Genomic DNA, 26137 nt, shown 5'->3' with positions numbered 1-26137 from the left:
CAGACGCACAGACAGCAACCAGTCGCCTCAGCACCAGGCAGCAGCCCCGGGCGGCCCCCGAGCCGGGCGCAGAGCAGGGCCGCACTTAGTAGACGGCCTGCTTTCCTGTCCGCACCTGCAGGGGACACGCCCGCTAGAGGCCTCGAACCCCGGTCAGCTGAGCTGAGCCTGTCAGTGGGAGTGGCTCCTTTCCCGAGCCATCACCCGCCCTCCCTACATGCGGTCACTGAGGACGGTCGGCTCGGCGGGGGGGGGGTCGCTGAGGGGGGGTCGCTGAGGAGCACAGATGCAGAGCCAGTCAGGTCCTACAGCCGGTGGGTGGGACGGAGGCCCCGAGGGGCTGGACGGCGGCACCCCATTCCTTTACGGCCTGCTGCCCTCTTCCCCGGGGTTGCCCTGCTTGTGACCCGCCTCGGGAGGATGTGTCAGGGCCACGTGTCCCATCCACAGCAGGCTCAGCTGACCCGCCCTGGTCCTGTCTGTCACGGCCTGTACAAGAGACGTGGATGAAAGGCAGGCGTGGCCTTGACACCAGGAAGCCAGTACTGTCATTCGAGCTTTGAGGTCCCTTCCCCTCTCGGGAGGGTCTGAATTGGGTGTGGCAAATTCCGGTGCCCCTGGGGCCAGTGGCAAACAGACAGAGGTGGGGCCATCTTCTTGCCCTGGGTCAGGACAGCCATGACCCTCCCTGAGCCCGCCCGGCCCACCCGGCCCACAGAGATGCCGCCTGCATGGTAAGGACCTTACGTCACACCCTCTGTTCATTCCAGGAAATTTTGTGGGGGCCATGCCCAGGTCCAAGGCTGAGCCCCGTCCTGAGGGTTCTCCTTCTTGTCCATCGACGGCCCAGGACCGGGAGCCACAAGCAAGGACACCAAGCAGTGAGGCCTTGGGGTTACGCACGGGGCCTGTGGGAGCCTCAAAGGGGCTGGGCTTCCCCCTGAAGGAAAGGGTACAGGTGTGGGGGTGAAGGCCGGAATGTGTTAGGCTTCTCCACAGGGCCTTAAGGGCTTAAGGGGAGAACAGGCTGAGTAAATGCTGGGGTGGGGTCAGGGCAAGAGGCTCCCGGAAGGATGCCCCACCCACCGGAGGCACCACCTTTCCTGGTTTCCCGCAAGTGATCACAGACGGTGTCGCCGGCCTCCACGGCCTCCTCGCCACCCGGCCGTCACACGGATGCCCCCCGACGGAGTTCCCCAGGCAGGAGCTCTCACCGGAAGCAGGCCATGCCCTCTGTGCCCCCAGAGCCCATCTGGCTGGGGTCAGATGAGGCCCAGCCCCTGTGCCCCACCAAGGACACCTGTCTCACACCTCTCCCAAGTCCTGGGGCTCAGACCCCAGGGGTGCTGTAGACGGCCTTGGGTGCCGGGAGGTGCCCAGGCCACAGCACGGGTCCCCTGGGCTCCGAGTCTGTATCTCGGCTTCGTGCCTTCAGTGCACTGGCCTGTGCACGGAGCCTCCTGACAGGCCCGGACGCCCAGTGAGGCGATGTCCCGCCTGAGAGCCAGTCTTGTCCCTGCATGGAGCACTCCTCCTGGGGGGCCAGGACAGAGCACAGGTGTCTCTCAGGGACAGGTGCCTTTGCGCACCAGTGGCCCTGTCTTGAACGTCTATTCTGAGGAGAGAGCCTGGGCCCCTAGCATCCCTCAGCAGCGCTGGTGACAGATACACTCCCTGACCACCAGGGACTTCTGGCCTTGCCTGGCAGGCTGTCCCAGAGGAGCCCACCCCCGGGGCCCCCACACTGGCCTCCTCTTGTTAGAGGGGCGGTCAGTCCTGGCTGCCAAGCCCACCTCCAGGGACTCCACTGGGAGAGGTCCACTTAGAGCAAGGACTCGGGGGGAGGGGGGTGCGCGGGGGGACGCGGGTGTGACCGGATCACCAGACCAGACTCAGTCCAGAGGCCCCAGGAGGCCCAGGCTAGATGGGCACAGGTCTGTGTTTGTCCCTCCCCTTGCCTTGCCCCGGGGGCTGGGTCCCACCACCCCAATGGGTGAGCTGTGAGTGTCCCGGTCAGTCCCTTATGTGGCTCTGGGAAGCTTTCAGTGACCGAGGATTGTGGCAACTATGGGAGGAATCCCCGTGGGGCAGATTACCCTAAGAGGGCTCCAGAGGGAGGTCAGATTCTGGATGGCCAGTCCAGGTACGAGGTTCGGGCGATGGGGGTTTCCTGGGGTCCTTAGACAGGTGGTTTCTCCTCTCCAGCCCTCAGCCTGTCCACCTGCTGGACACAGTCCGACTACTGACCTCTACAGTCTTTTCTAGATGTTAGGGAAAAAATGGGGTTTGTTTGTTTGTTTATGATTGTCCATCGGGAGGAACCAGTGGCCCACATGCCACCTTCCCCTGACGTGCGGCCTCCAAGCTCACAGCGCCTCCCGAGGAGAAGGCTGGGGCCCTTCCCCGCGGCTGCGGGAGGGGGTCCGGGGCAGAGGCCAGCCCCTGTCCGGGCGTGGCCGCGCAGGTGGACAGCTTCACCCAGGGCGCCTCCAGGTCTCCGGGAAACCGCTTCCAGACAACAGCGTTCTTTAGTCCCCATGGCAACAGGGCCTGCGCTCCTGTTTCCAGGGAAACAAAATCCTCAGCGTCGCGGTTGCCACAGCAACGTCTACGGGCTTCCTCGGCCACTCGGTCGCCAGCCCAGAGGGGCAGCTGGGCACCTTGGACGGAGGAGCCAGGTGTCGTGCCGGCGTGGGGCTGGTGCACTGACGCAGGTCCTGGCCCGGCCCGGGTCCCGGCCGGAGACTCACCTGGCCGCCCAGCCCCGGCTCTCTCGGAGTCCCGCCCTCCCACTCGAGATGAGCTCTCCCTCCAGCGAGCCTGGCCACGGGGGTGCCACTGCAGAGCGGTCCCCACTGGGGCTGGACACCGTGATCCAGGTCAGTGGGGTGCCCGCCTTCCAGCACCCTCCCGGGAGGAGGCCCTGAGGGCACCTTGGGAGGGTGCACGGAGAGGCCACACCTCCCCCGCTCCCCACTTGAGGGCTCACGTGGTCAGTACGAGCCTGCGTACACACGCGTGCACGCACACACACGTGCAGCCGCGGCTCAGGAGAGGAGGCTGGGGGGAGACTGACCTGGGCAGAGGGAGACCCGAGCCCAGCCCCCAGCCTCCCCATCCGTGCCGGCACGAGCTCAGGCCGCCAGCCCTCTTCTCTGAGCCTCAGGCTTGCAGCCTGCACGCCGGGGACGGGGACGGCCAGAGCAACTGTCCACGCTATCGTTCTGGGACCTCGTGCACTGCTTTCTTTGTGGCCAAGTGTGGGATCCGCCACTGGTGGGTGGCTGCGGCTCGTCCCCGGTTCCAGGAGCTCCCCGGGTGCTTTTCTCCAGAGTACCGCCTGCATACCGGCAGCAACCGTGGGGGCTGAGAGCGTCCCCAGGCCCTTCTCTCCCTCACTCCCTGCCCCCCAGAGCCAAGCCACTGCCTGGCCCCACTAGGTGCCTGCTACTGCCATCACCTGACTCTGGCCACCACAGCCGGGCAGTCCCCACCCTGAGTGAGCCCTGGGGGAGCCCAGTGAACCTTGGTGCCCCAGCTGACTCACAGTTGTCTATTAACCCAGTTCTTAGAATCTCAGACTGTGCTGCAGGGGGTTGACACAGCCCGATATAAACAGCACAGGTCGCCGGAGAAGAGTAATCACCCACAGTTGGTGCCAGGTGATTAAATACCACGATGGAGGCACCTTACACCCACGCCCACGCGCACACGCGCACACACGGGTGCCCACACAGGACAGGTCAGGATGCGGCAGGAGAGTGAATCAGGTGATGCCAACCACACAAAACAAGGTGGCCCTGGGTGGGTGACTGTCTCTGTCCAGCTCCCAAAGGGTCTCAGTTCCCTGGATGGAGAGAAGGATAGAGGCAGGAAGGAAAGGCTTGCACACCACAGTTCTCAAGACCCGTTCATCCAGGCACCCCATAGGATCCCCCCTATCAGCCTGGGAGGATTCTATCACCCCCTTTGGATTCCAGGAAAACGGAGGCCTGAGGGTTGAAGCACGTCGCTATGGTTACAGGCAGTTCGAGGGAGAGACGCAGGCTGGTGCCATTGTCTGGCAGCGGGCACAGGTGCTTGGCAGACACGGCTGCCCCCAAACCCCTGCGGGAAACTGTCTTCTGAGAGCCACAAGGAGGCCCAGCCAAGGTCCGCTCTGCCCGCCCAGCCAACACCTGTTATTTGCATCGTGGTGATGGAGATCTTGGTGCCACTGCCCTGGGGGTGAGCAGGCAGGCGGGCGCCAAGAGACGTCCAGATAGGGCTGTCCAGACGGGGAGGCAGGCCAGAAGGATCCTCCAGCCCCTGGCTGCAGACAGGGAAACTGAGGGCCCTGGGCAAGGTGTGGCTGGGGGGTGGGGGCCCCCCAGGCCTGAATGTGCTCCCCACACCCCCTGCAGCCTCTGCAGAGCATCCCAGAGCAGCCCGCCCCTGCCCTCCCGCTCAGAGCTGGGCCCCCAGGGGGGGGAGAGCCTGGGTGGTGGGTCAGAGGGCTGTGATCCTAGACTCAGTCCCCTGAAGAGCTACCAGATTGGCCAGACCCTGTGCCGTCTGGGTTCAGGATTGCGTTGCGTTGCGTTGCGTTGCATTGCGTCGTTGTGCTGTGTTGTTTTCTTTTTTGAGCAGCAGGCAAAACTTTATTAGATGACAGGATCAGAAAGGAAGAACAGTATGGAAGCTCTCTTTGCAGAGGGGGGGCACTCGGAAGTGAATGCCCCAGTTTAGGTTTCGATCAATGGTGGTTTTCCAGGAATTTGTCTGCGGTACCCAGACTTCCAAACTCACTGACAAAAGTCGTTGCGATATCTTCTCGCTGCCATTTTGATGCCTGAGGACGTGAAGCGGGGCGGCCGCCGGCCCCGACGTTGAGGGTTTGAGGCCAGGGCTTCGTGTGTGACACCCGGGAGGTCCGGACGGGCCACCCTCAAGTGTTCCTCTTCTCCTTTCCTGATCCCAGCCACCTGTCGATCCCTCTTAGGCCACTTTTGTCTGTTTCGCCAACGTCGACATCTGCTGTTCCTTTGCCTTCCAGCTCTTTGGGTTTGTTGCTCAGCTCGCTGTTTGAGATGTGTACTTAGCCCATGGATTGGCAGCCTTCTGTTGAGTTTTTTTTTTAACTTTTAAAACAAACGCGTTAAAATAGATACACACATATATACACATGAAGTTTACCATTTTAACCATGTTCAAGTGTGCAGTTCAGTGGCACCGAGCACATTCACCCTGCTGTGCAAGCGCCACCTCCAGAACTTTCTCAGCTTCTCAAACTGAACCTCTGTCCCCGGAAACACTGACCCCCCAAGCCCTGCCCGTGCCCCCGACGCCCACCCTTCCAGTCTCTGCCTCCGTGACTTGGGCCATTCTTGGGCCCTCACAGAAGTGGAGTCCTACGGCACCCCTCCCTCTGTGCGGGTCTGTTTCACGCACAACGTCCTCCGGGTTCGGCCGTGTTGAAGCCGGTGTCAGAACGGCCTTGCCTTTTAAGGCGGAGTCACCGTCTGCTGTGCGGACGGACCACGTGGTGTTTATCTATTCCTAGGTTCGTGGACAGTCAGGTTGTCTCCACCTTTGGGCAGCCGTGAATGCGCTGCCCTGAAGACTGACGTGCGCACCTGTTTCGGTGCCCGCCGTCCCTTCTTGTGGAGATGCGCTCAGAGGAGTTGCTGCTGGGCCACATGTGACTCCCTGTTTAACGGGAGGAAACACCGTGCTATTCTCCACAGCGGCTGCACCATTTCACATTCCCACTTGCATTTTTTTTAACGTTTTATTTATTTTCAAGAGATAGAGCACCAGCAGGGGAGGGACAGAGAGAGGGGGAGACGCAGAATCTAAAGCAGGCTCCAGGCTCCCAGCTGCCGACGCAGAGCCCGACGCGGGGCTCGAACTCGTGAACCACGAGGCCACGACCTGAGCGAAAGTCGGACACTTAACCGACTGAGCCACCCAGGTGCCCCTCACGTTCCCACTTTCTTTTTCTGCTTTTTTTTAAAGGATGCTTTTCATTCTAAACAATGTGTTAGCGGCATCCCATAAATTTTGGTATAATAGTTTTCACTGTTATCCAGTTCAAGCTGTTTCCTAATTTCCATTGCAATTTCTTTTTTTTTTTTTTAATTTTTTTTTAACGTTTATTTATTTTTGAGACAGAGGGAGACAGAGCATGAACGGGGGAGGGGCAGAGAGAGAGGGAGACACAGAATCAGAAGCAGGCTCCAGGCTCTGAGCCATCAGCCCAGAGCCCGACGCGGGGCTCGAACTCATGGACCGCGAGATCATGACCCGGGCTGAAGTCGGACGCTTAACCGACTGAGCCACTCAGGCGCCCCTCCATTGCAATTTCTTATGCTATCCATGGCTTATCTAGAGGTGGAAATACCCTGATTCCCAAATATGTAGAGATTTTCAAATTCTTTTCTGCACCTCCTTTGACTACATTGTGCGCAGAGGTATTGTTTTGAACGTCTTAGCGTGGAGAAGCCTCTCGGCATCCAAGCAGAGATAGTGGGAGCTCAGTGGCCTCGGGGGAGGGCTCCATGCTGGAAATGGACATTCAGAGTTGTTGGCATGCGGGTAACCGGTGAGCGTACACAGAAAAGGAGTTGGAGCACCCCACACTGAAAGGCCAGGGGGGCAAGAAGGAACCAGCTAAGGAGACCAAGACGGACGGCCAATGAGGCGAGAACAACTGGGAGGAGTGATGTCAGGAGAAGCGTTTCAGGGAGGACACGGTGACCCACATGTTGCCGACAGATCAAGGAACACGGAGACCATGGACCGCTGGGTTTAGCAACACGGAGGTCGTGGATGATCTTGATTGCAAGGGGCACGTAGAAGCAACAGTTTTCTTACAGAGAGGTGTCGATTAAAACAGTTTGTATCGGTAAGAATGGTCTGATAGAGAGGGAAAAAACCACTGATACATAAGAGAGAAGGAAGGATTGCTGGAGCAGTGTGTTAGGTACGTGTGAGAAGATGGGGGGATGGGCTGGGCAGGGGTGAGATGGGATGGGGTGAGGACGGGAGGGGGTGGGATGGGTGGGGGAAGGGTGGGAGGGGGCGGGAGGGGACGGGGTAAGAGTCGATGGGGGGATGGGGTGGGATCGGGTGGGATATGACGGGACGAGTGGATAGTTGGCCAACTCTTTTCTCCAAAGGGCCAGATAATTAATATTTCAGGCTTTGCAAACCATAAAGTTTCTGTAGCAACTCCTCAGCTCTGTTATTGGAGCACGCAGGCAGCCACAGACAATATGGAAACGAATAGATTATTCTCCAACAAAACTTTATTTACGAACAAGCGGCGGGCCACATTTGGCCTACGAGCTACAGCTCGCTGAACTGTGGATTAGAGGACGGACAAATAGAAGGATACGTGGGTCGGTGGGTGGAGGGACTGTTATGAGGCTGGTGGGTGTGTGGCCGTGGGTGGATAGGTGGCAGATTGGAGAATGGCTGGAAGGACATTGCCCACAAAGGGTGGGGAAGACAGTAGATCCCATATTCTAGGAACTGGCCTTTGAGAGGAAAAACATCACAGGATTTGTTTTTCCCCTTGGGACGAGCAATTGCGTGCATACAGAAACGTGCGGGCGTCCGTTCTAAGCGTGCGGCTTGACTGAGCCCTCCGCTGGGCTCAGAAGTCCCCCCACCGACACAGCTTAGTCTCGCCTCTTTATACAGATGGAACCGCGTGTGTGGGTGTGTGTGCTTGTGCACAAGCACACTCTGTGCACCACCATATCTTCACCCAGAATGCAGCACGCGGTTATAGCTTGCTCCTTCTTTTGCTCTATAGGATCGCATGGTGTGAATATACCGCGCTTTTCTTCCATTCTATTCTCAACGGCCATTTGAGTAGTTTCCACTTTGGCCTAGTAAGAGCGGCACTGCCGCGAACATTCTGGCACGTATCTTCGGGGCCCTGTGTATACATTTCCATCCGTGGAAATGCGAGGTCACGGGTTTGCACGTGGTCAGCTTTAGTGGATACCGCCGAATGACTCCAAAGAGGTCGCACCAATTTATAACATGGGAGGGGCTAGTCGCCGTACGTCCTTGCCCACGCCCGGCACTCTTGTCAGTTTCCTATTTAGCTGTTACGGTGAAGGTACAGTGCCACTGCATTGTGCTTTTACTCATCGTTTACCTGGTAACTAGTGAAGCTTCTACTCATCGTTTACCTGGTAACTAGTGAAGCTTCTACTCATCGTTTACCTGGCAACTAGTGAAGCTAAGTACATTTCTGTATATCTAGGGACCCCTTCGATAGCTTCTTTTGTGAGGTGTGTGCTCTAAAAGCTTGCCCATTTTTCCGTTGAGGTACCCTCTCTTTAAGTTATTATTAAGAAAACCTTTTAATTATTAAAGAGATAATTATCATTAAAATAATTAGTATTAAAATAATTTCATTACTATTAATCATTGAGAAAGAGCGAGCACGAGAGGGGGGAGAGGGGCAGAGGGAGGGAGAGAGAGAATACTAGGCAGGCTGCACACTCAGCATGGACCCCAAGGTGGGGCTCGATCCCACGACCCTGGGATCGTGACCTGAGCCCAAACGAAGAGCCGGACTTTTAACCGACTGAGCCACCCAGGTGCCCCGCTTTTAATAGTTGATGGGAATTTGCTTGTGTAATCTGAAAATGAGTCTCTATGGAATACATTCAGCGCAAATATCTCCTTTTCACTCTTGTAATGGCATCTTCTAATGAGCAGAAGATCATAATTTCGATATAGCACAATTTACCAATTTTTTCTCTTCCGTGTTAGTGCTTCTTGTGTGCTGTTTAAGAAACACACTTTGCCTCCTCCGAAGTCACAAAGATGTCCTTCTGGGCTTTCTTTTCAAAGCTTTTTTCTTATACCTTCAGACTGAAACCTTCAATCGATCTTTGGAACCCATCTTTGCGTACGTGTGAGCTGGAGATCGGTGCACGTTTCCTTCCACGTGAACACGCGGGGGCCTCCCCCACCCCCATTATGGAAAAGCGCACCATCTCCCCCTGCACAGCCTGCGTCATCTTCGTCGCAAACGAGCTGTGGGTGCGTGTCCGTGCGTGTGCGTGGATGTATGGACACGCTTTCAGAGTTCATGACCTCTTCCACCGGTCAGTTTGTCCTTATTCCAGCACCACACTGTCAGAGTCACCGTGGGTTTGTCACGTGTCTTCATTCCGGGGGCACATACCCTCTCTCTAGTTTCGTTCTCCCCGGCTGCCTTCGTACTTCTGACTCTTCGTTTCCAAGTGGATTTTAGAATCAGTGTGTCAGTTTCTACACGATGAAAACTCTGCTGGGACCGGACGGGGATTCCACTGAACCTACACATTAATTGGACGAGAACTGACCTCTTTACAATCTTGAGGCTTCCAGTAAATGAACACCACCCATTTCTTCGTTTAAGTTTTCTTTCTTTTTCTTCTTTTAATTTTTTTTAACGTTTACTTATTTTTTGAGAGACCGAGACAGAGCATGAGCTGGGGAGGGGACAGAGAGAGAGGGGGAGTCACAGATTCCCAAGCAGGCTCCAGGCTCCGAGCTGTCAGCACAGTGCCCGACGCGGGGCTTGAACTCATGAACCACAAGATCATGACCTGAGCCGAAGTCGGATGCTTAACCGACTGAGCCACCCAGGCGCCCCTGAGTTTTCTTTTCCAATTTTGCTCAGTGTAGTTCTCGATGAAAAGGTCTCGCACACGTTTCGTTATTACGTTTACCTGCAGATACTCGACGCGCCGGGATGCTACTGTCGCTGTGTATATGGGAACAGCGGGAGAGGCCCTGTGTCCAAGGCTCCTCAGATCTCCAGCCCACAAAGCCACAGAGAGCTCTGTCAGCTCCTCTTCCCCCTGAGACAGCCCTGCCCCCAGCCCAGGAGGACCACAGCCCACCCCCAGGGTTCTCACCTCCCCCCAACCTCAGCCCACCTCCCTGACCTCCCTGGTTGCTTGCCTCACCCACTGATGCCCCACTGTGGCCAGTTGCCACAAAGAGGGAGTGCTGGCTGGCGGCACCCATGCGTCCTTCCCGGAAGGGCAAACTCCGCACCCCTGGATTTTAACTTGTTGAAGATAGTTTCTCCACCCACAGGCTTTGTGGGGCCCCGGGAACCCCCCAGGGCACGGGAAACACTTGTGGCAGAATCTCCCCCATCAAAGAGTGGAGGGGGCGCGGTGGAGGGAAGGTGCTGTCGGGAGGTCCAGGAAGCGAGGTGGGCACAGCGAAGGAGTCGGGCCACAGCCTCTGAGCAGAGGGAGGGCAGTGTGGTGTCCTAGTTCTGGTGCCGGCTCAGTCATCGGTTGCCTGTGCCTCAGTGTCCTCAGCTGTATAATGCGGTGAGACAGACGGTCTCTGGGGCTCCCCAGAACCTGAGAGGGCCCACCCACAGGTCAGGAGCTGGGACGGTTCCAGAGCGCCATGGTGTGGCAAGGCCAGTCACTTACCAGGAGCCGAGCCCTGTGCTGTCCCCAAGCAGACCAGGGACAGCGGCACCGGCCCGTCTCCAAATCGTCCATCCGTTCGCCCTGACACAGCCAAGGCCACAGCAGACCTGGTCAGATCAGCCAGCTGGGCCAGTCAGATGGGCCACAGGTCCTCATTCAGAAACACCGCTTTCCCCACCGCCACCCTAGGGGTCAGGGGGACCGTGGCTCCCCATCCCTCAAGGGGGCATTCAAGGCCTTTGTGGCTTCCTCTCCTGCCTTGTTCCCCAGCCCCTCACAGACTCTGAGAAGCCACCCCACTGCCTCTGCCTGTGCCCTTCCCTCCGCCAGGACACGTGACCCGAGCTCCCTCTGGCTGTTGGACTCTTACTTATTCCCCAAGGTCCAGCTCACCTGCCACCCCCTCCAGAAGTCGGTGTGGGCACGGGGGGCACAGGAACCATAACATCAACAGGCTCCTTGCCCTTCCCAGAGCTCTTTGATATGAGTCATTTTGTCCTTAGTGATTCATACCTTGGGCTGGGCTTTCAGTCATTCCTGTACTGCCCTGTGTCTGGTTGATGTGAAGCATTGATCGCACTGGGGGCTCGGGGGGGGGGGGGAGGGCATGGAGAGGAATGATAGGTCCTGCCCCTCACTCTCAAATGCCTCGTTCAACGCCTGGCCTGGACCTCCCACTTACTATGAGTTGAGGACCAAAGTGCCAGCCATAGGAAGCATGCCCCTGCTCTGGGGTGACGCCCGGGGCCCTAGAGGGCTCAGACGCACAGACATCTGAACCGAGCGGGGTTAAGACACAGCACGGCAGGGGCCAGGTGTTAGCCCAGACACAGAGAAGCTCTTTTTCCTACGGAAATGGAGCCTGGCAGGCCAGCGCCCTGGCCAGGGCTCCCCCCGCAGCAGGCCAAGCCACGGAAACATGGCAAGCAGACGTCCGGTAGCTGGACTTGGCTGCAGGCTCTGTCCTCAGACGTGTTCTTCAAGCTGTGCCCGCTCCTGGCGAGGGCCAGCGCCCGCCACCTACGGATGCAGGAAGGCCTGTGGGAGTGCCCGGTGCGGAGAGGCTTGGGGCCGCGCGGGCGTTGGGAAGGTGCTGGGACCCACGGGCTCAGGGCCTGAGCGTGAATGACCTTGAGTGGGCCCCCAGCTTCCTCACGTGGTGGAGGCGAGACGCCGGCCTCTCAGGGCACGGTCAGGGGCGCACACACGTCTGCTAGGAAATCCTCAGCGGTGACCGCCCAGCCCCGCCTCACTGGTGCGGGCTCACCACTGTCACTTACCTCTCCGCGGGTGGGTGCCCGGCCCTGCACCCTTCCCCTCCCCTGCAGCCCAGCCTCCTGCAGAGCCCCCGGCGGCCACACGGCGGCACTGTGGGAGCTCGGCTGCCAGACCCCGGGGCTGGCCAGTCCACCGCGCACAGGGGCCTGGCCGCCTCCTGCACTCCAGCTGGTCACTCGGCCTGCTCCTGCCCCGGGAGGCTGCGGCCTGAGACCCGGTTGAGTTGGGCGCTTCCACTGGACGCTGTCTCTCCCAGGGTGACGTCAATCCGCGCTTCTGGTGCCACTGGGCTCGTTGAACCCACCCTGGTCCATCCAAGGGTCTCCCTGACTTGGGTCTGGGGGAGCCTCATCTTCTTCCATCTGGAAGACGCCGGGTTCCTCTTGCGAATCCTTCCTTCCCTCCCCCTGGGTGACAGGCTGTCTGTCTGCCCATGCCCCCTAGCAGCCTGGACGTTCAGAGGGAGCCACTCGGGGACTTTCTGATGCTGGTCACCAGCAAGAGGAAGTGATGAAATTGCTGTTGATTTCCATTTCTGACCTACAACACCCTCTGCCCTCCCCAGCCTCCTCCTGACCCACAGACTCCACACCCCACCCTCACAGAATTGTAGCCCTCCAGGGCTCTGGGATGCCCCCTCCCATTTCCCAGATGAGGACCTGAGGCCGTTGACGCCCAGGGTCATGCGGTGCACCGGCTGTGGGGGAACAGGGACCCATTCTCCTAACGGGGAGTCCTGCTCTGATCCAAGGGTGGGGGTAGATAGGTGAGCCCACGGTTGCCCCGTCCACACAGCCACAACGGGGAGGGTGACAGTGATGAAGCGGTGACTGCCCACCTTAGGGCCGAGATCTGCTCCCATGGGCGGTGCCACGCAGGGGCTGTGAACTTGCAGCGGCCCTTAGCCAAGGTTGAGCAGAGCAGGACACTGGGGGCAGGAGGAAAGGACACGGCTGGGTTCAACTACAAGTCTGAGGTCTTCTGTTAACCAGTGTCCAGCCCTCCGACGGGCTGAGAGTCCCGGGGTGGGAGGCAGGCTTCTGGAAGTCTCCCTGTGCACTGGCCGGACACGCGGACGTCCACCCCCACCCCCACCCCAGGGCCCTGCCACAAATGGCCGGCCAGGAAGGAGGGCCCCTCCGGCCCGCAGAGGAGGCCACCCGCGGGGACCTGCAGGGCCGCAGGTGGCGGCCAGGGGCTGCAGACGGGAAGGTCTTGCGGCGGGAAGGGAGGACCTCTCCGGGCCAGACTCAGGCCGGTCGGGAACGGGCAGCGGGCGCCGGTGTCCAGCCCGCGCGTCCCGAGGCCCCGAGAAGCACCCGGGCTGGAGACCAGGCCTCTCCTCCCGGCCCCGCCCCCTCCCCTTCCCCTCCCCCTGCCGCGCCCGCCCCCTCCCTGCCTCCTCCCCTTCCCTTCCCCCTGCTGGGCCTGCCCCTTTCCCTCCCTAGGTTTCCACGGGGGCGGGGCGGGGCGGGGCTGCCCCCCCTCCCCACGGCCCCTCCCCTCCACGCGCCCCCCGCCGCGCCCCCTCCGCTCCAGCTGGGCCTCGGCCCATCGCCGGCACCCGGCCACAGCTGGAACCCATTACGCCCCCAGCGCCTCTCGGGACGTCTCGGCTAATAAGTGACCCTCTGTGAATGTTAGGAATGAGTCAAGTTTATGCCTCGCTGCTGCCTTCCCGTTAGCGGGTGGCGCCTCGGATGCCCGAGGGAGCGGGGGAGGGCGGGGGAGGGCGAAGGGGCAGAGTCGTTCCTGGCCTCGGAGGGAGAGCTTCCTGGAGTTCATGCTCCTTGCAGCGGAGGGGGGGGGGGGGGGGCGGGGGCCGGGGGCGGGTCTCGCTACCCCGCTGAGCCTCAGTTTCCCCGCGTGCAAATAAAGGCTTCAGGGCAGACAACGGCTGAGCCCTTTCGGCCGCCTTTCCTCCCAGGAGGACAGGAGGGGCCGTTGATGGTCTTGGCACCCTTTCCTTGCTTGGCCCGGAACGGGAAGCAGGCACATCGTCCCCTGCCCCAAGGCAGGCTTCTCACCTCCCACCCAGAGCAACACTGGAGGGGGTCATCTGGGGGCAATGGTGGGTAAGGGGGCCTCCCCAAGACCCCCCAGCTGACTCAGATTCAAACACCCCTGAGAAGTAAGGCTCCAGCCTGAAGAATGGGCCCCGGGTGAACCAGAAGTGGGGCCCTCACTCCCGCCAGAGGGCATGGAGGTCAGTCCCCGGCATTTGCTCAGTGGCTGCCCCGCAACTGGGCCGCTGTTGGGGATCAGAGCGGGGACTTACCAGGTGTCACTCCGGAGCCCGGGTCTTGGGGTGACTCTTGGCGACCTGGTCCTGATTGAAGAGGCCTCGTGTCTGGGGAGAATTTGAGGTCGTGTGTGCAGAAGAGACCAGACTCTGATCTCAGGAAGAAGGAACGTGGGGGTTGTGGGGGGGGGGGGGGGAATGTGCCAGGGCGGCGGGCTGGGCAGGTCAGGGGTGCACCCAGGAAGCCCTCCAGCCGGGCCCTGAGGTTCAGAGCCAGGTAGACAAGTCTGAACCTGGAGAAGGTCTTCAGGGAGAGCTGGGGGGGAGCTCAGAGGAGGGAGGGGACAGGCGGAAGGAGGCTGCTCGGTGGTCATTCACCAGGACCCCGGGCTGGGAGGGAGAGCCGGGGAGTCATGGGGCCAGGAGCAGGGGTCCTGGGAAGCTGGAGGAAGGATGAGTCTGGGCACACGGTGATGAGTTCGAGAGGCCTGGGAATGGGGCAGGGAGTGATAGGAGGACCTGGTTGGCAGCCCTGGAGAGTCGTGGGGAGCAGACATCTGTCTCCAGAACTCCTGGGAAGCATCCGGTGACCTTGTCACATCAAGGCCTCTCATGTCCACAGTGAAGTGCTGTTTCACAGGCCCCTGAACATCCTTCCCATGGGCGGTGCCACAATTAGACATGGCAAGAAGGGCACCCCCAGGCCCTCCCCCGGCTCTGCCCACCTCACGATGCAACGAATCCCCAGGGCCGAGGCAGTGTGCCAGCTCAGAGCCCAAGACCTCCCAACACCAGCCTCTGGGCATCCAGGACCCTGGGATTTCCTGCCCGCTGCCAGGCCTCTTCAGACCTCTCCCACGGCAGTCAGAGGCTCTGGACTGGCCAGGGGGGAAGGCCGTCCTCGCTACCCTCCCACGGCCCACCCTGCCCTCTCCCAGGGCCCACCTGCGCCCTTCCCGGTGGGCAGGGTGAAGCCCCAGGCAGCTGGCCATGCCCTGAAGGGAGGCAGGTGGGTGGTCTCAGGTCCTTACCAGTCCTCCCAGCAACCCAGGCCGTGAAGGTGGAGACTGTGTGGGCAGCTGGGTGGGTCGTTGTGTCCCGTGGGCAGAGCAAGGGTGCCTGCCTGCCAGCGCCCTGCAGAGGCCCACTGGGGACACCCAGCCCTGCCCTCACAGAGGGGGAGCAGGGCCAGAGGGCAGCGCACAGTGGCCACCGAGGCCAGGTGCTGTCCTGGTCACCGGTGCTCAGGGCACTAGCAGGACAGGCAGGTGCCCTCCCACCTTACAGGTAGAGAAACCAGGGCGTGTGCTCTGGATGACAGCCTCACCCAGGCCTGTCCGGGGCACTTTGCTGCCGCCCTGGGGGAGCTCTGCGGTAGCCCCCCACTAACTCCGCTGGGCGCGTGGGGCTATTTGGCGGCTGTCCAGGAAACTGCCAGCCCCCGGTGTCTCTCTGGACGGCTGTTTTTCAGAGGCTGGAGGACACCGTCTTGAGTCCCATGGCCAGCAGAGAAGACCGGGCACTGACCGTGCGTGGGGAAGGCTGGCCGGCTTTGCCCACCCCTGTGCCCGCCCGAATCCGTGAGATCGTAGCTGGCAGCCTGAGGGACGAACCACACCAAGGTGACGGGAGGCAGTAGGGGTGACGGTGGGGGTGGGGTGGGCACCGGGGGAGCCACAGAGCCCTGAGCTGGAGGCTGGCTCGGTGTACCGAGCCCCCGCTCAGCTGCCCCCCCCCCCCGGCCTGTCATCATCTTCCAGTGCGATGGGGCACGGAGCCACACCCTCCCACGGGGTCAGCCACGGGGGTCGTGTGTCCACGCCCACCGTGTGTTTTGCGGCCAGCCCGCAAGGACTGTCCGGTGCTGCATTTGTGTTTGTGGCACATTCGCCACCGCCAGTCTGGACTTCGTCCGTATTTGTTCTTCATTAGATGAGTGAAAATCCTGAAGGCTGACACTCGGGAGGCGCAGGTGCTGAGCAGCCCTGCCCCCGACCTCTGCTCACCCAGCCCGAGGGCCCCCTAGGGCCAGCGCTTTGCAGGAACTGGCTCCAGGCTGGGTCCCCGTGTCACGGCCGCCCAACTGGCCAGGCCACTTGGCCCCAGCTAGTGCTTGTGACTCCCTCATGTGTGGGTCCCAAGACCCCTCGCCATAGTGAGGGTCTGTCCCGCCCCCCGAGGGAACCAGTGGTTCACCGGGTATATGTTAAGGAAAAGGGAACTCCACTGTGCACTTAGAAAAGCAACTTCCTACTCGGATGAGATCCGGTTACCCCAGATCAGCAGTTCTCACTGCTTCACAGGGCGTGGGGGGACCCGCTGTGCAGGCCTCGCCCACACCCTCGCTTTAATTGGTTTGGGGCTGTACTGGGGTCAAAGGTAGGAGGTCAGTAGCACGCCCACCAACAGGAGAGGGAGGGAGGCCTCGAGCATGAAGTCCACGTCCCCCACACCGGGGTGTCCCGGGTCAGAACTGGGACCCCTGCTGGAAGATGGGGGCAGGCCAGCAGTGAGAGCCCAGTGGCCGGCCCACAGCCCCACCGTGGAGACAGTGCGCCGTGGCTGAGCAGGTGGGGGGCCCCGGTCCGGCCCCCCTGGCTGAACCTGGGGCCACACCTGCGCAGGGCTGCAGGAGCCGCCGGCCGTGTCAGCAGGGGTGCAGGAGGAGAACGAGCGTCTGCAGGAGGAGCTGTCCAGGCTGGGGGAGCTGCTGGCCCAGGCAGACGCAGAGCAGGACGAACTGGCCGGCAGGTACCACGCGGTCAGTGCGCGGGTAAGTGCGTGGCAGACGGAGGTGGCAGACTGGCCTGTGGTGAGGCGGTCACCTGTTGGGACTGGCGGCCAGACTGGTGGGACACAGTCTCGGGACACAGAAGGACAGTTCGTCGGCCATGGACACAAACGGCAGACGGAAAAACAGGCTGGAGGCGGGAGGGCGAGGATAGGAGGGGCGTCCAGGCCCCGCTGCCCCCGAAAGTCCCCCCTAGATCTCACAGCCCGGCTGAGGACATTGACTCGTGCCCTGGCCACCTGGGAGATTTGTGGGGGCAGCCTGGTCAGTCCCGAGCCCTCAGCCCCGGCACCTCACCTTTGGGGTCTGCTGACGAATTGGCCCCAACGCTCAGACAGAGCTTCTAGAGAATTGGCTCGCCCCCCCCCCCCCCACCTCTACCTTTTCCTGACAGCCGAGGCCGGCACAGACCTCAGAGGACACCTGTGACCCCCTGGGTCCTCCACCTTGGCCCCCTGGGCATCCACAATGCCTTCGGCCACAGCAAGAGACCATTTGGTTATAAGGTGTGGAGGTGGGGAGGGCCCCCTGTTGTGTGGACGGGGAAACCGTGGCGGCTAGGTGAAGAAACTTGCCAGGCCAGACCCTCCTTCCGGTGTCTGCGGCTTCTGAGGCAGGACTGGGCTAGGGATGCTCCGTGTGGGGTGCTCAGAGCCCCTGGCATGTCTGGCCACACATGGCTCTGTCCCGTTCCCTGCAGTTTTCAGAGTCCTCCTTGCCCTACGTGGCGGGATAGATGACCCCACTTTCCAGATGTGGAAACTGAGGCTCAGAGCAGGCCAGAGCTGCCCAGGGCCGTGCTGCCAATGTTGGAGCTGAGACCTGAACCAGGGTCCCGCCCTTTCTCCAGCACGACCAGTGACCGGTGCCAACTGCCCAAGGGCCCTGGGCTGGCCTCGTGTCCTCCGGGATGCCCGGGGCTACCAGAAATAGGCAGCATCCGCAGCCCCCGGACTGAACACCTGCTCCCACTGCTGCCCCCACCCCTAGCAAGGCCCTCAGGGCAGAACCACGAGGGCCCCCCTCGACCCCTGTCAGGGCCAGGAGTGCATCAGTGAGCTCGCCTGCCCTCCCTGACGGTCTGTGGCCTCGGCCCAGTCGTGGGGGTGGGGGGCCTTCCTAGCACAGGGTGGGGAGATGTTGGGAACCAGTGGTGGGAAGAGAAGCCAGAAATCCTGTGGACAGATTAGTAAGCCTCATGAGTCAGAACTGAACTCCCAGACCCCGCAGCTCGGCGGACATGTCAGGCTCCCGCGGGCATCTCAGCCTCCCCTTGGGCAGGCGCCAGCAGGGGCCAGGCCCCCCTCCGCGTTACCCCCAAGCAGATGGCGGGGTGGGGTGGGGGTCAGGGTGGCGGTGAGACTGCTTGGTGGGCATCTCCATCCCAGCTGGCATCCCCACAGCCCCTGCCCCGGCCTCTTGGCTCCGCTGGGCTCTCCGGCCCGCCCTCCCTCGTCCTACTGGTGGCCTCCAGGCTCTCCCGGCCTTCCCGTAGCTCGGCCCCCCACCAGCCTGCCTGCTCGGCCCGACGGCCCCTCCCCGGACACCCCCAGTGTGCTCCGGGTCAGCACGTCTAGGGGCGGCCCCCAGCACCTCCTGTTCCCCTTGGAGCTCTAGGGTCCCCGTGTGCTCAGGCTCCAGCAGGGAGCCAAGAAGGATGCAGGCAGACTCTGGGCAGGCCTGGTCCAGCTTAGAGGACTCCCCTCCCCACCAGGCCGCTCAGGGTGGGCGTGGTCCCTGCCACGGGCCGGAGGAGGCACTGGGAACACATTCCAGCACAGGCGGTGGGCACGGCTGGAGGGGCGGGACCCCACACGCACTCTCTCTTAGGGGGGCGACCCCAGGCCTGCTCTGCAATTCAGCCATGCTGCCTGCCCGTTATGAACCGGGCCCCGAGGCCCCCTCTTCAGCCAGCCACGGGCCCTGGGCACATGGTCAGGGTGTGAACGCCGGCCCACGGGACCCAACTGTGTGGGGGGGGGGGCCTGAGCTTCAGCAGACCCAGCCGTACCTGGACCCCAACCCCGCTGGGGCCTGAGGGGAGCCCTCTCTGCCACCTGTGGGAGGGCTCGGTGCCACAGCCGCCCTGCCTCCTGGCGAGGTGGGTCACGGTCCCTCTCCAGCCACAGGCCCGTCTGGAGGCCACCGAGGCTCGGCTGCGGAGGTCGGAGCTGGAGCATAGCGTGGACCCGGAGGAGGCCCTGGGCCGTTTGGAGGCCGCTGAGCAGAGGTGAGCTGGGTGGATGCGGCAGCCGGGGCCACAGAGAACTCGGCCATCACCCCCAGAGGCGGCAGACCCCGCTGTGCCTTGGGGCTGTTGGCCAGTCTCTTCCCAGAGTGACTCCAGGTCGAGTTTGCCCGTGGGAGTTGGCCACGGGCTTGGGGTGGACAGGGCAGGGTGGGCAGAGGACCAGCCCGCCGTGGGCCTCGGGCGTAGGGTGCAGGCCCCCCGGGTCTGAGGGTCCCCCGGCCCTGCTCCCCCACGTCTGCCTCCTCTCAGCCCCGCCGCCTGCCGAGGCTGCCACTCTGGCCAGTACTGCTGACGGGTCCCCTGAGCTGACTGTGGCCCGTGGCTGGCACAGCCAGTCCTGGGGTCCCTGGGGGTGCCGCCCTCAACCCCACCCTTCTTCACACTCCGGCCCTGACTCCCAGGCCCCTTAGGTGCCAAGCCACTCTGACGTCATGCTCAGGGGCTCATCCGTTCACTGTTGGCAAGCATGGGTCATGGCCCGGCACCCCCAGGGGTAACCTCGGCCCTCCAGAGGTGGCCCCCGAACCCCCAGGCTCCAGGACACCGTCCCTGGAAAGGGAGAACATGTCTCCGCGCTGCAGGGACGGCAGCCAGCGGGGCTGAGCCCCCGAGCACGGCTGCGTCTCCAGACCTGGGGGAGGTTAGGACACGTGTGGACTACTTCCCGTTACTTGCTTTGTCCTCGGGGACTCTGGAAAAAGAAGGAAAGTGCCGGGAAGCATTTGGAAAACCAGTTTTCCAAAAACAGCGGCGGGGGCGGGGGCGGAGGTGGGAGGTAATAACCCAGGAGGAGGGTGATGCCTGAGTTGCAAAGAGGAACAGAGAAGGTCTTTTCTGTGGCCCCGAAGCCTGGCTGGGAGGGCTGGCTCTTGGATACTGGCTCCACCCAGCTCGGCTGCTTTCGGTGGAGAAAGGCCTCCACGGTAACAGGGGGGCTGCCGCCTTCAGGGGATGGGGGGGGGGGGGGGCGCGTGCCTGACTCCCTCTCTGCATTGCCCTGCCCCTTCCCCCCAGGCCCGTCCCTCAGCTCCCAGCGCTGCCCCTCTGAGCAGTCTGTCTGAGGGCTCCCCTCGGCACGAGGGACGGAGACGGCCGAGGCGGTGCGGTTGTGGACGTGGCCAGGAGAGTCGTGTTGCGGGGGAGGGAGAGCAGGCATCCCAGAGAAGGAGGAGGGGGCCAGGGTGGCACTCAGAAATTGGCCCCAGTTGGGGGAGCCATCGGGGACTGGTTGCAGGTGGCCAGTGCTGCTTAGGAGCGGTTGCGGCCTTCGGGCCTGAGCCGGGTCGGCTGGGTCTCAGGGAGCCTTTCTAGAAGCCCCGGGCCGTGGCCGAGCTGCTGTGGTGTCTGCCCGTCCAGGAGCACGGGGCTCTCCCAGGTGAACACCCTTCTGCGGGAACAGCTGGGGCACATGAAGAAGGCCAACGACAGGCTGGCCGAGGAGCTGGCCAGGACGACGGACGGCGTACTCCATCTTCGGGGCCAGCTGGAGCTGAGGGAGGCACGGCGCCGGGCAGAGACACAGGTGCTTTGCCCGCTCCTGCCCGTCGGCAGGGGACACCTGATCCGGTGCTTTGGCTGGCGGTAGGGGGTAGGCAGTGGGGACCAGGACAGGGTGAATTGGCTCCCACTGTGGTTCCCCTCCCCCCCCCCCGGGGGGCAAGGCCGCTGACCTCCTGCCGCACCATGTTCGGCCTTCGGCTGGGCCCCCGCAGTCTACTTTGTGGGGGACGCTAGGGTAAGGAGACCCTTCCTTGAGAACAGGCGAGCAGGACCCCAAGAACAGACTTGGAAAGTAGAACAAGGTCACAGGGCCACGTCCTGCCCCATTTTTGAGAGAGGTGGTCTCCGTGGGCCCGACCCCTTGCCGCGTCCTGACTGCAAGGGCGGGGGCCACACCATTGCTCCCAGCCCGTGGCCAGGGCCAGCGGGGCCCCCTGCCGTGACCTTGCCCCCCTGTCAGTTTTCTGAATCCCTAAGTCCTTCCGGGGGCTCAGGGCACAGTGCTCCAGGCACAGCCTCAGCCGGTGGTCACCAATGGCAAGACCCCTGGCGGGGGCCGGGCAGATGCCTGACACAGATGGTGCCCCCCCGCCAGGTCTCCCCACAATAGGCTGGTGAGCGCCGAGTGAAAAGAGGCCTTCATGCGCTGATGTGTCACCGGACCCGGGCCCTGGAAAGGGGCATGGCCGGGGGCAAGGCAGGCCTCTGTAGCTGCAGCCATCCCTGAAGGGGCGCAGGTGTCCCCACGGCCTTCCGCCTGTCCTCTGCAGGCACCGCTGGCAGGATTCCTCCCAGACGCTGCCTGGAAAACGGCCCCCTCCAGGGAAAGGAGGCCGAGATGGCCCCTGTGGGCCTGGGCCTCAGGCCGACCCTGCGGAGACATCCCTCCGCAAGCCCCCTCCCGGTCACTGCACCTCCCACCGGGGAGCAGGTGGGGGGGCCCCCTGTGCCCAGCCCTCTGTGGCTGCCGTTGCCATCAGAGGCTGGGGGTGCCCCCTGCTGCACAGAAGGGGAGGGCGCCAGGCAGGCCGCCCCAGGCGGAACCAAGGGTGTGTGTCACCCAGAGGGCCATGTCCATCATCACATCACAGGGGAGGACCCCCCCCCCCGCCCCCGCCGTGAGGCAGGGGGCGTGTTCGAGGCAGCCCCTCCTCCTCTCACTGCGGGCTTGTGACCCCTGAGTGGAAACAAGGCCCCTGGATGCCGGGTCTCAGGTCGGGTTTGTCGAGGGTCTTTACCTCCCCCTCCTCCTCGTCCTTGAAAGGACGTCCCGCTGGTCAGCGGGTGTTTTCTCCCAGTGCTTTAAAGACCCTTTGTCTCTGTCTCCTCCTCGGTCGCCGCCGCCCAGCACTCAGCTCCAGGCGCCTGTGACTCCGTTGGACTCCTCGCACAGGCAATCTGTCCTCTCCCCTGGCTGCTGGAAGATCCCGCTTTGACTTGGCTGTTCTGCAGTTTTTACTAGCCTGTGTGTGTCTATGTGCAGCTTTTTGTTGATCCTGCTTCGGATTCACCAGGGTTCTGTGTCTTCTGTTATTTTTGGAAAGTAGCGCGTCCCCCTCTGAGCCCTGCCTGTGCTCACGCTCTCTCCTCCCCGACTTGGTGGCTCCGCCCACAGCCATCTGAACCTTCGTGTCTGCTTTCTTTGTGTCACCCTGGCTTATATTCTAGATATTTCTTCAGATATACCTACTTGGTCAGTAATTTTGTCTTCAGCCTCCAATTTCTGTTAAACCTGCCTGCTTTGCTTAAATCCCAAATACCGTTTTTCATCTTTAAGGATTCTGGTTGATTCTCTTCCAAATATCTTACACTTAACTCATGGTCAAGCTCCCGGTTTACTTGCTGATGCAAATTAAATAGTTATGTTCCAAGCTGTGCCTGATGTTCTGACGTCCAAGTTCTTTAAGGTTAGTGCTGTTTCCTTGTGTCTTTAGTGATTTAAAAAAAAAAAAAAATTTTCTTAAACCAAAAGCTGCTTATTTTTCTCGCAACTTTGTGAAAGTTCTTCGAAACCTAGAGTGGATGTGGCATCTTCCAGAAAGGATTTCCGTTCACTTCTGACAAGTACCCGGGGCTCTAACAGTCTTTGGACCTGTTAGAATTGAAGCAGATTTTCAACCTGAGTTTTTTTTAAACCGCCCAGGTTATGGGGATTCAGGTGGCATAAAGGCTGATGTGTGGCTCCAAATCCAGAGGGGAGATTTTTCTCCTTCCTGTCTTACCATTCAGGCTGCTGTCACAGAACACCACAGACCGGGGGTTGGAGAGGGGTGCTATGTTACGCTAACGTTTCTCTCTCACGGTTCTGGAAGCAGGAAGGCCACGATCAAGGTGGGAGACTGTTCAGTGTGTGATGCTCCCGGGGTCGGAGATAGCACCTTCTCCCCGTAACCACACACGGTGGAGGGGGCGAGGGAGCGCTCTGGGGCCCTTTTATAAGGGCACTAACTCCATCACGAGGGTGGAGCCTGAAAGCCCCACCTCCAAATACAGTCCCACCGGGGATTAGGTTTCCGCATAGGATTTCAGGGGACACAAACATTCTGTGTCCCCTGTGCCTTCTCACAGTGCCCTGTGGGCAGGGCTGTGAGCACGTGTGAGTGCGGACGTGTGCACCTGTGTGTCCCGCTCAGTCAGCTCCGGCACACCCTCCAGAGAGATCTCACTCACGAGTGTGGGCACACTCCACCCCTGGATGGGCCCCACGCTTTCCTCTGCATCCCGAGCCCCTGTGGTCAAGGAGGCACGTTCAAGTTGCTCAGTTTGGCAAGAGGCTGGCTGCCAATGTTCCTCTCAAGTTCCTGACCTCGCCGGTTTCTGGCCTCAGTGCTCCCTAGCGTGCGGGTCAGGGGTCCCTGCCCGAGTGCTCCCTACCACGTGGGCCAGCCCAGCCTGCACTCAGGGAGCTGTGAAGCCTGGAAGCTGATGTAGCTAATCGCTGTTATTGGACAGGCCCGTCCAGGCATCCGGTACTGCAAGGCATGTCTGATCCCTGCTCTTTGCTGATCACGATGGGGTTTGGGAGGTGCAGTGCGAGTGCACAGAGGACCCCGGCCCCGGGCACGAAGGGGCTTTCCCTACAGAAGGCATACAGGGCTTGGGTGGGGGGGGGGAACCTCAGATGTGGGGTCAGGACAGGGGTTGCAGCAGAGGCTCTGTGAAGGTTGGAGAGTGTGTGGGTCTTGAGAGCTGGGAAAGGTGAGGTCACTCTGTGTCAGGAAGCAGCCAGGCTGCGCTGTGACAGGCAGGGGACAGAGGAGTGTAGGAAAGCACTGGGCATGCGGTGAGCCCTCTGGGGGTCCCGGAAGTCAGCACTCAGGACGCAGCCCAGGGACCAGGGACAGGGAAGGTGGCATGGAGACTCAGGACGCCGGGGCTTCAGCTCAGTTCTCTGAAAGGCTGGTGCCACTGGCCACACATGGCTCTGTCCCGTTCCCGCCTCCACTCTCCCCTCTTCCCCCGCCGCCCCACAGTCCTGCTGTAGCCTCCTGATCCGCCATTACTCCCCATTCACTCTGCCCCGTCTTAGCGGGCGGCTTCCCCACTGCCTCGCCATGCGCTCTGAGTGGTAGAGGCTTCTGTGTCCCTGGACGTGTTGGGGACTCCCTAGAGTGACAGCTGCTGTCCTGGTGCTGGAGGAAGGGGGGAAACCTGGCCTCCCCGCACCCCCCCCCTCATGCTGGGAGTGGGGTGGCTGCTGAGGGTCGCCAAGTACCTCCCACCCCGGCGGGGAGACCAGGCTGGGTGAGTCCCAGGTCGGGGCAGGAGCTGGATGCGGCCCCCTCCCCAGGTCCGCGAGGTGGGGGAGTGAGCACTGCCCCCTGGAGCAGGGGATCTGCACCTTTTGGGAAGACGAGCCCCTGGGAAAGGGGGCTGCAGAGCCACAGGTGATATGGGTGTGCTCCCCACAGAGGATCCGGGAGAGGCGGTGTGGAGAGGCCGGTGGGGTTGCAGGCTGCACTCGCCTCGCACGCCTGAGCAGACTCAGGCCTCTTGCTCGCAGATCCGGCGCACACGCTCGGGGGGGTCCCAGGACTTCCTCCTCCTGTGGAGACAGGTCACCGCACTCCGCGTACAGCTGGCCGAGCTGCGCACAACCGCAGAGAGGTAACGCCATAGGGTCCACCGGGCGGTGGGGGAGGTGGGGCGTCCGGACCTGTCTGGACCTCGCACTGGCCCCACAGGTGCGGTGAACAGGCAGGAGGGGCGGGTGGCGGGGGGAGAAGCAAGAAGGGACAGACCAAGATGGACAAGGGTGCAGGGGAGAGAGGACAGCGGGGCAGGCCAGCTGGGGGGCCGCCGCAAAGCGGGGAGCTTCAGGGGCCCTGGGATCCCTCCGGCACCTCACACAGGTCTGACCTGGGAGCCTCGAGGTACAAGACAGCACCCCCATTCGCACAGGGGGAGGCTGAGGGTCAGAGGGCCGGCGTCCTGATGGAGGCAGACAGCCCGCCCGGTCTGGCCCGGCCCGGCCCCTGCTCGCCCTCCCTGGCTGTGACGAGGGGACAGTGCACACCTGGTGGCGGGGGCTTCTCCTGAGGATGGCCGGGGAGGGGGCTGCCGTGGCAGAGGGCGGGCCGATGTGACCGGATCCTGCCCTCCCCCCGGACGGTCCCGAGGCTCAGCAGGGGGTGCTGCTCTGGCCTCCCAGGGCTCTCACCGACATGCGCGTGGAGATGGCCAGGACAGCCGGGCGCCTGCAAACGGCCTGCCTGGCCCTGGGCTCCAGGCTGCGGCTGGCGGCCAGCAGTGCGGCGGGCGCCCTGGAGCAGCGGCTGCGGGACCAGGTGCGGGAGACGCTGCAGCTGCAGAGCCGCTGGGACGCAGAGAAGGTGGCGCTCCAGGCCAGGTGGGTGCTGGGGGCCCGAGGGTGGACGGAGGCGGGAGAAGGGCCGCCCCGCCCTGTCCTGTCTCCCGGGCGGCTGCCGGTTCTGAGACTCAGGCCCGTGGCCCGTGCACAGCTCTGCCTCCTGATCTGCACCCAGCGTCCTGCTTCTCCCACCCTGCTGGCAGCCCAGGGACGGTCCCCAGGTCACTGGGCTCACGCGACCCTAACCCAGCCCCCCGAGGCCAAGGTACAGCTCCCGACATCGGAGGGCTTCCATGAACACTGCAGCGGGCATGTCTCTGCTGTTCCCAGAAGGGAAACTTTCAGGCCTAAGAGCACCTTCCTGCAAAGGGGGGACGCCTGTTTGAGATAGACCATTTAAGAAACTGAGGCAGGTGGAGGTGGAGTCTGTGAGTAAGCACAGAAGGTTCTGGACACAGAACCCACGTCTGCAGCTCAGAAATCTCTTGAGAGCAGCTTCAGCAGGAAATGGGGGGACAGCTCCCTGGGGAGGCCTCACCTACCGGCCCCAGGGCACAGTTCCACAGAACCGAGGGGTCTGGGGCTCCCTTGGCCACAAACACCTGCCAGGCTGAGGGGAAGAAAGCTGTCCCGCCCTCAGGGGGTGAGTTGAGTGAAACGAACCCTAACTAGCCCCAAAGGAGCATGATTGCAGGGCCCGGGGATGCCAGATGGCCCGGCTCAGCCTGCAGGGGCAGCTCTGCCGGGCCTGAGCGGAACACCCCAGGACTACAGGAAGGGAGACCCCGGGGCCACAGGAAGGGAGACCCCGGGGCCA

The 26137-nt window shown here is 62.1% G+C and overlaps 1 protein-coding gene across 1 annotated transcript in view; it reads left to right on the top strand.

The window, feature by feature from the left end:
• Positions 1-2294: 2294 nt before the first annotated feature.
• CROCC2 (ciliary rootlet coiled-coil, rootletin family member 2) overlaps positions 2295-26137 on the top strand; it is a 72268-nt gene continuing 48425 nt past the window's right edge. The window contains exons 1-7 of the mRNA XM_040450333.1: positions 2295-2879; positions 15440-15590; positions 16593-16741; positions 18883-18989; positions 20367-20532; positions 24514-24618; positions 25097-25359. Of these exons, the coding sequence (XP_040306267.1) occupies positions 2301-2879; positions 15440-15590; positions 16593-16741; positions 18883-18989; positions 20367-20532; positions 24514-24618; positions 25097-25359 (1520 nt within the window). The 5' untranslated portion in view covers positions 2295-2300. The remainder of the gene's footprint in view (positions 2880-15439; positions 15591-16592; positions 16742-18882; positions 18990-20366; positions 20533-24513; positions 24619-25096; positions 25360-26137) is intronic.

Source organism: Herpailurus yagouaroundi, unplaced genomic scaffold (genome assembly GCF_014898765.1).
Source record: "Herpailurus yagouaroundi ecotype Mexico unplaced genomic scaffold, PumYag 202, whole genome shotgun sequence".
In the NCBI taxonomy this organism is placed as follows: Eukaryota; Metazoa; Chordata; class Mammalia; order Carnivora; family Felidae; genus Herpailurus; species Herpailurus yagouaroundi.
Note: the sequence above shows the minus strand (reverse complement) of the source record. Positions and strands in the feature narration are given on the sequence as shown.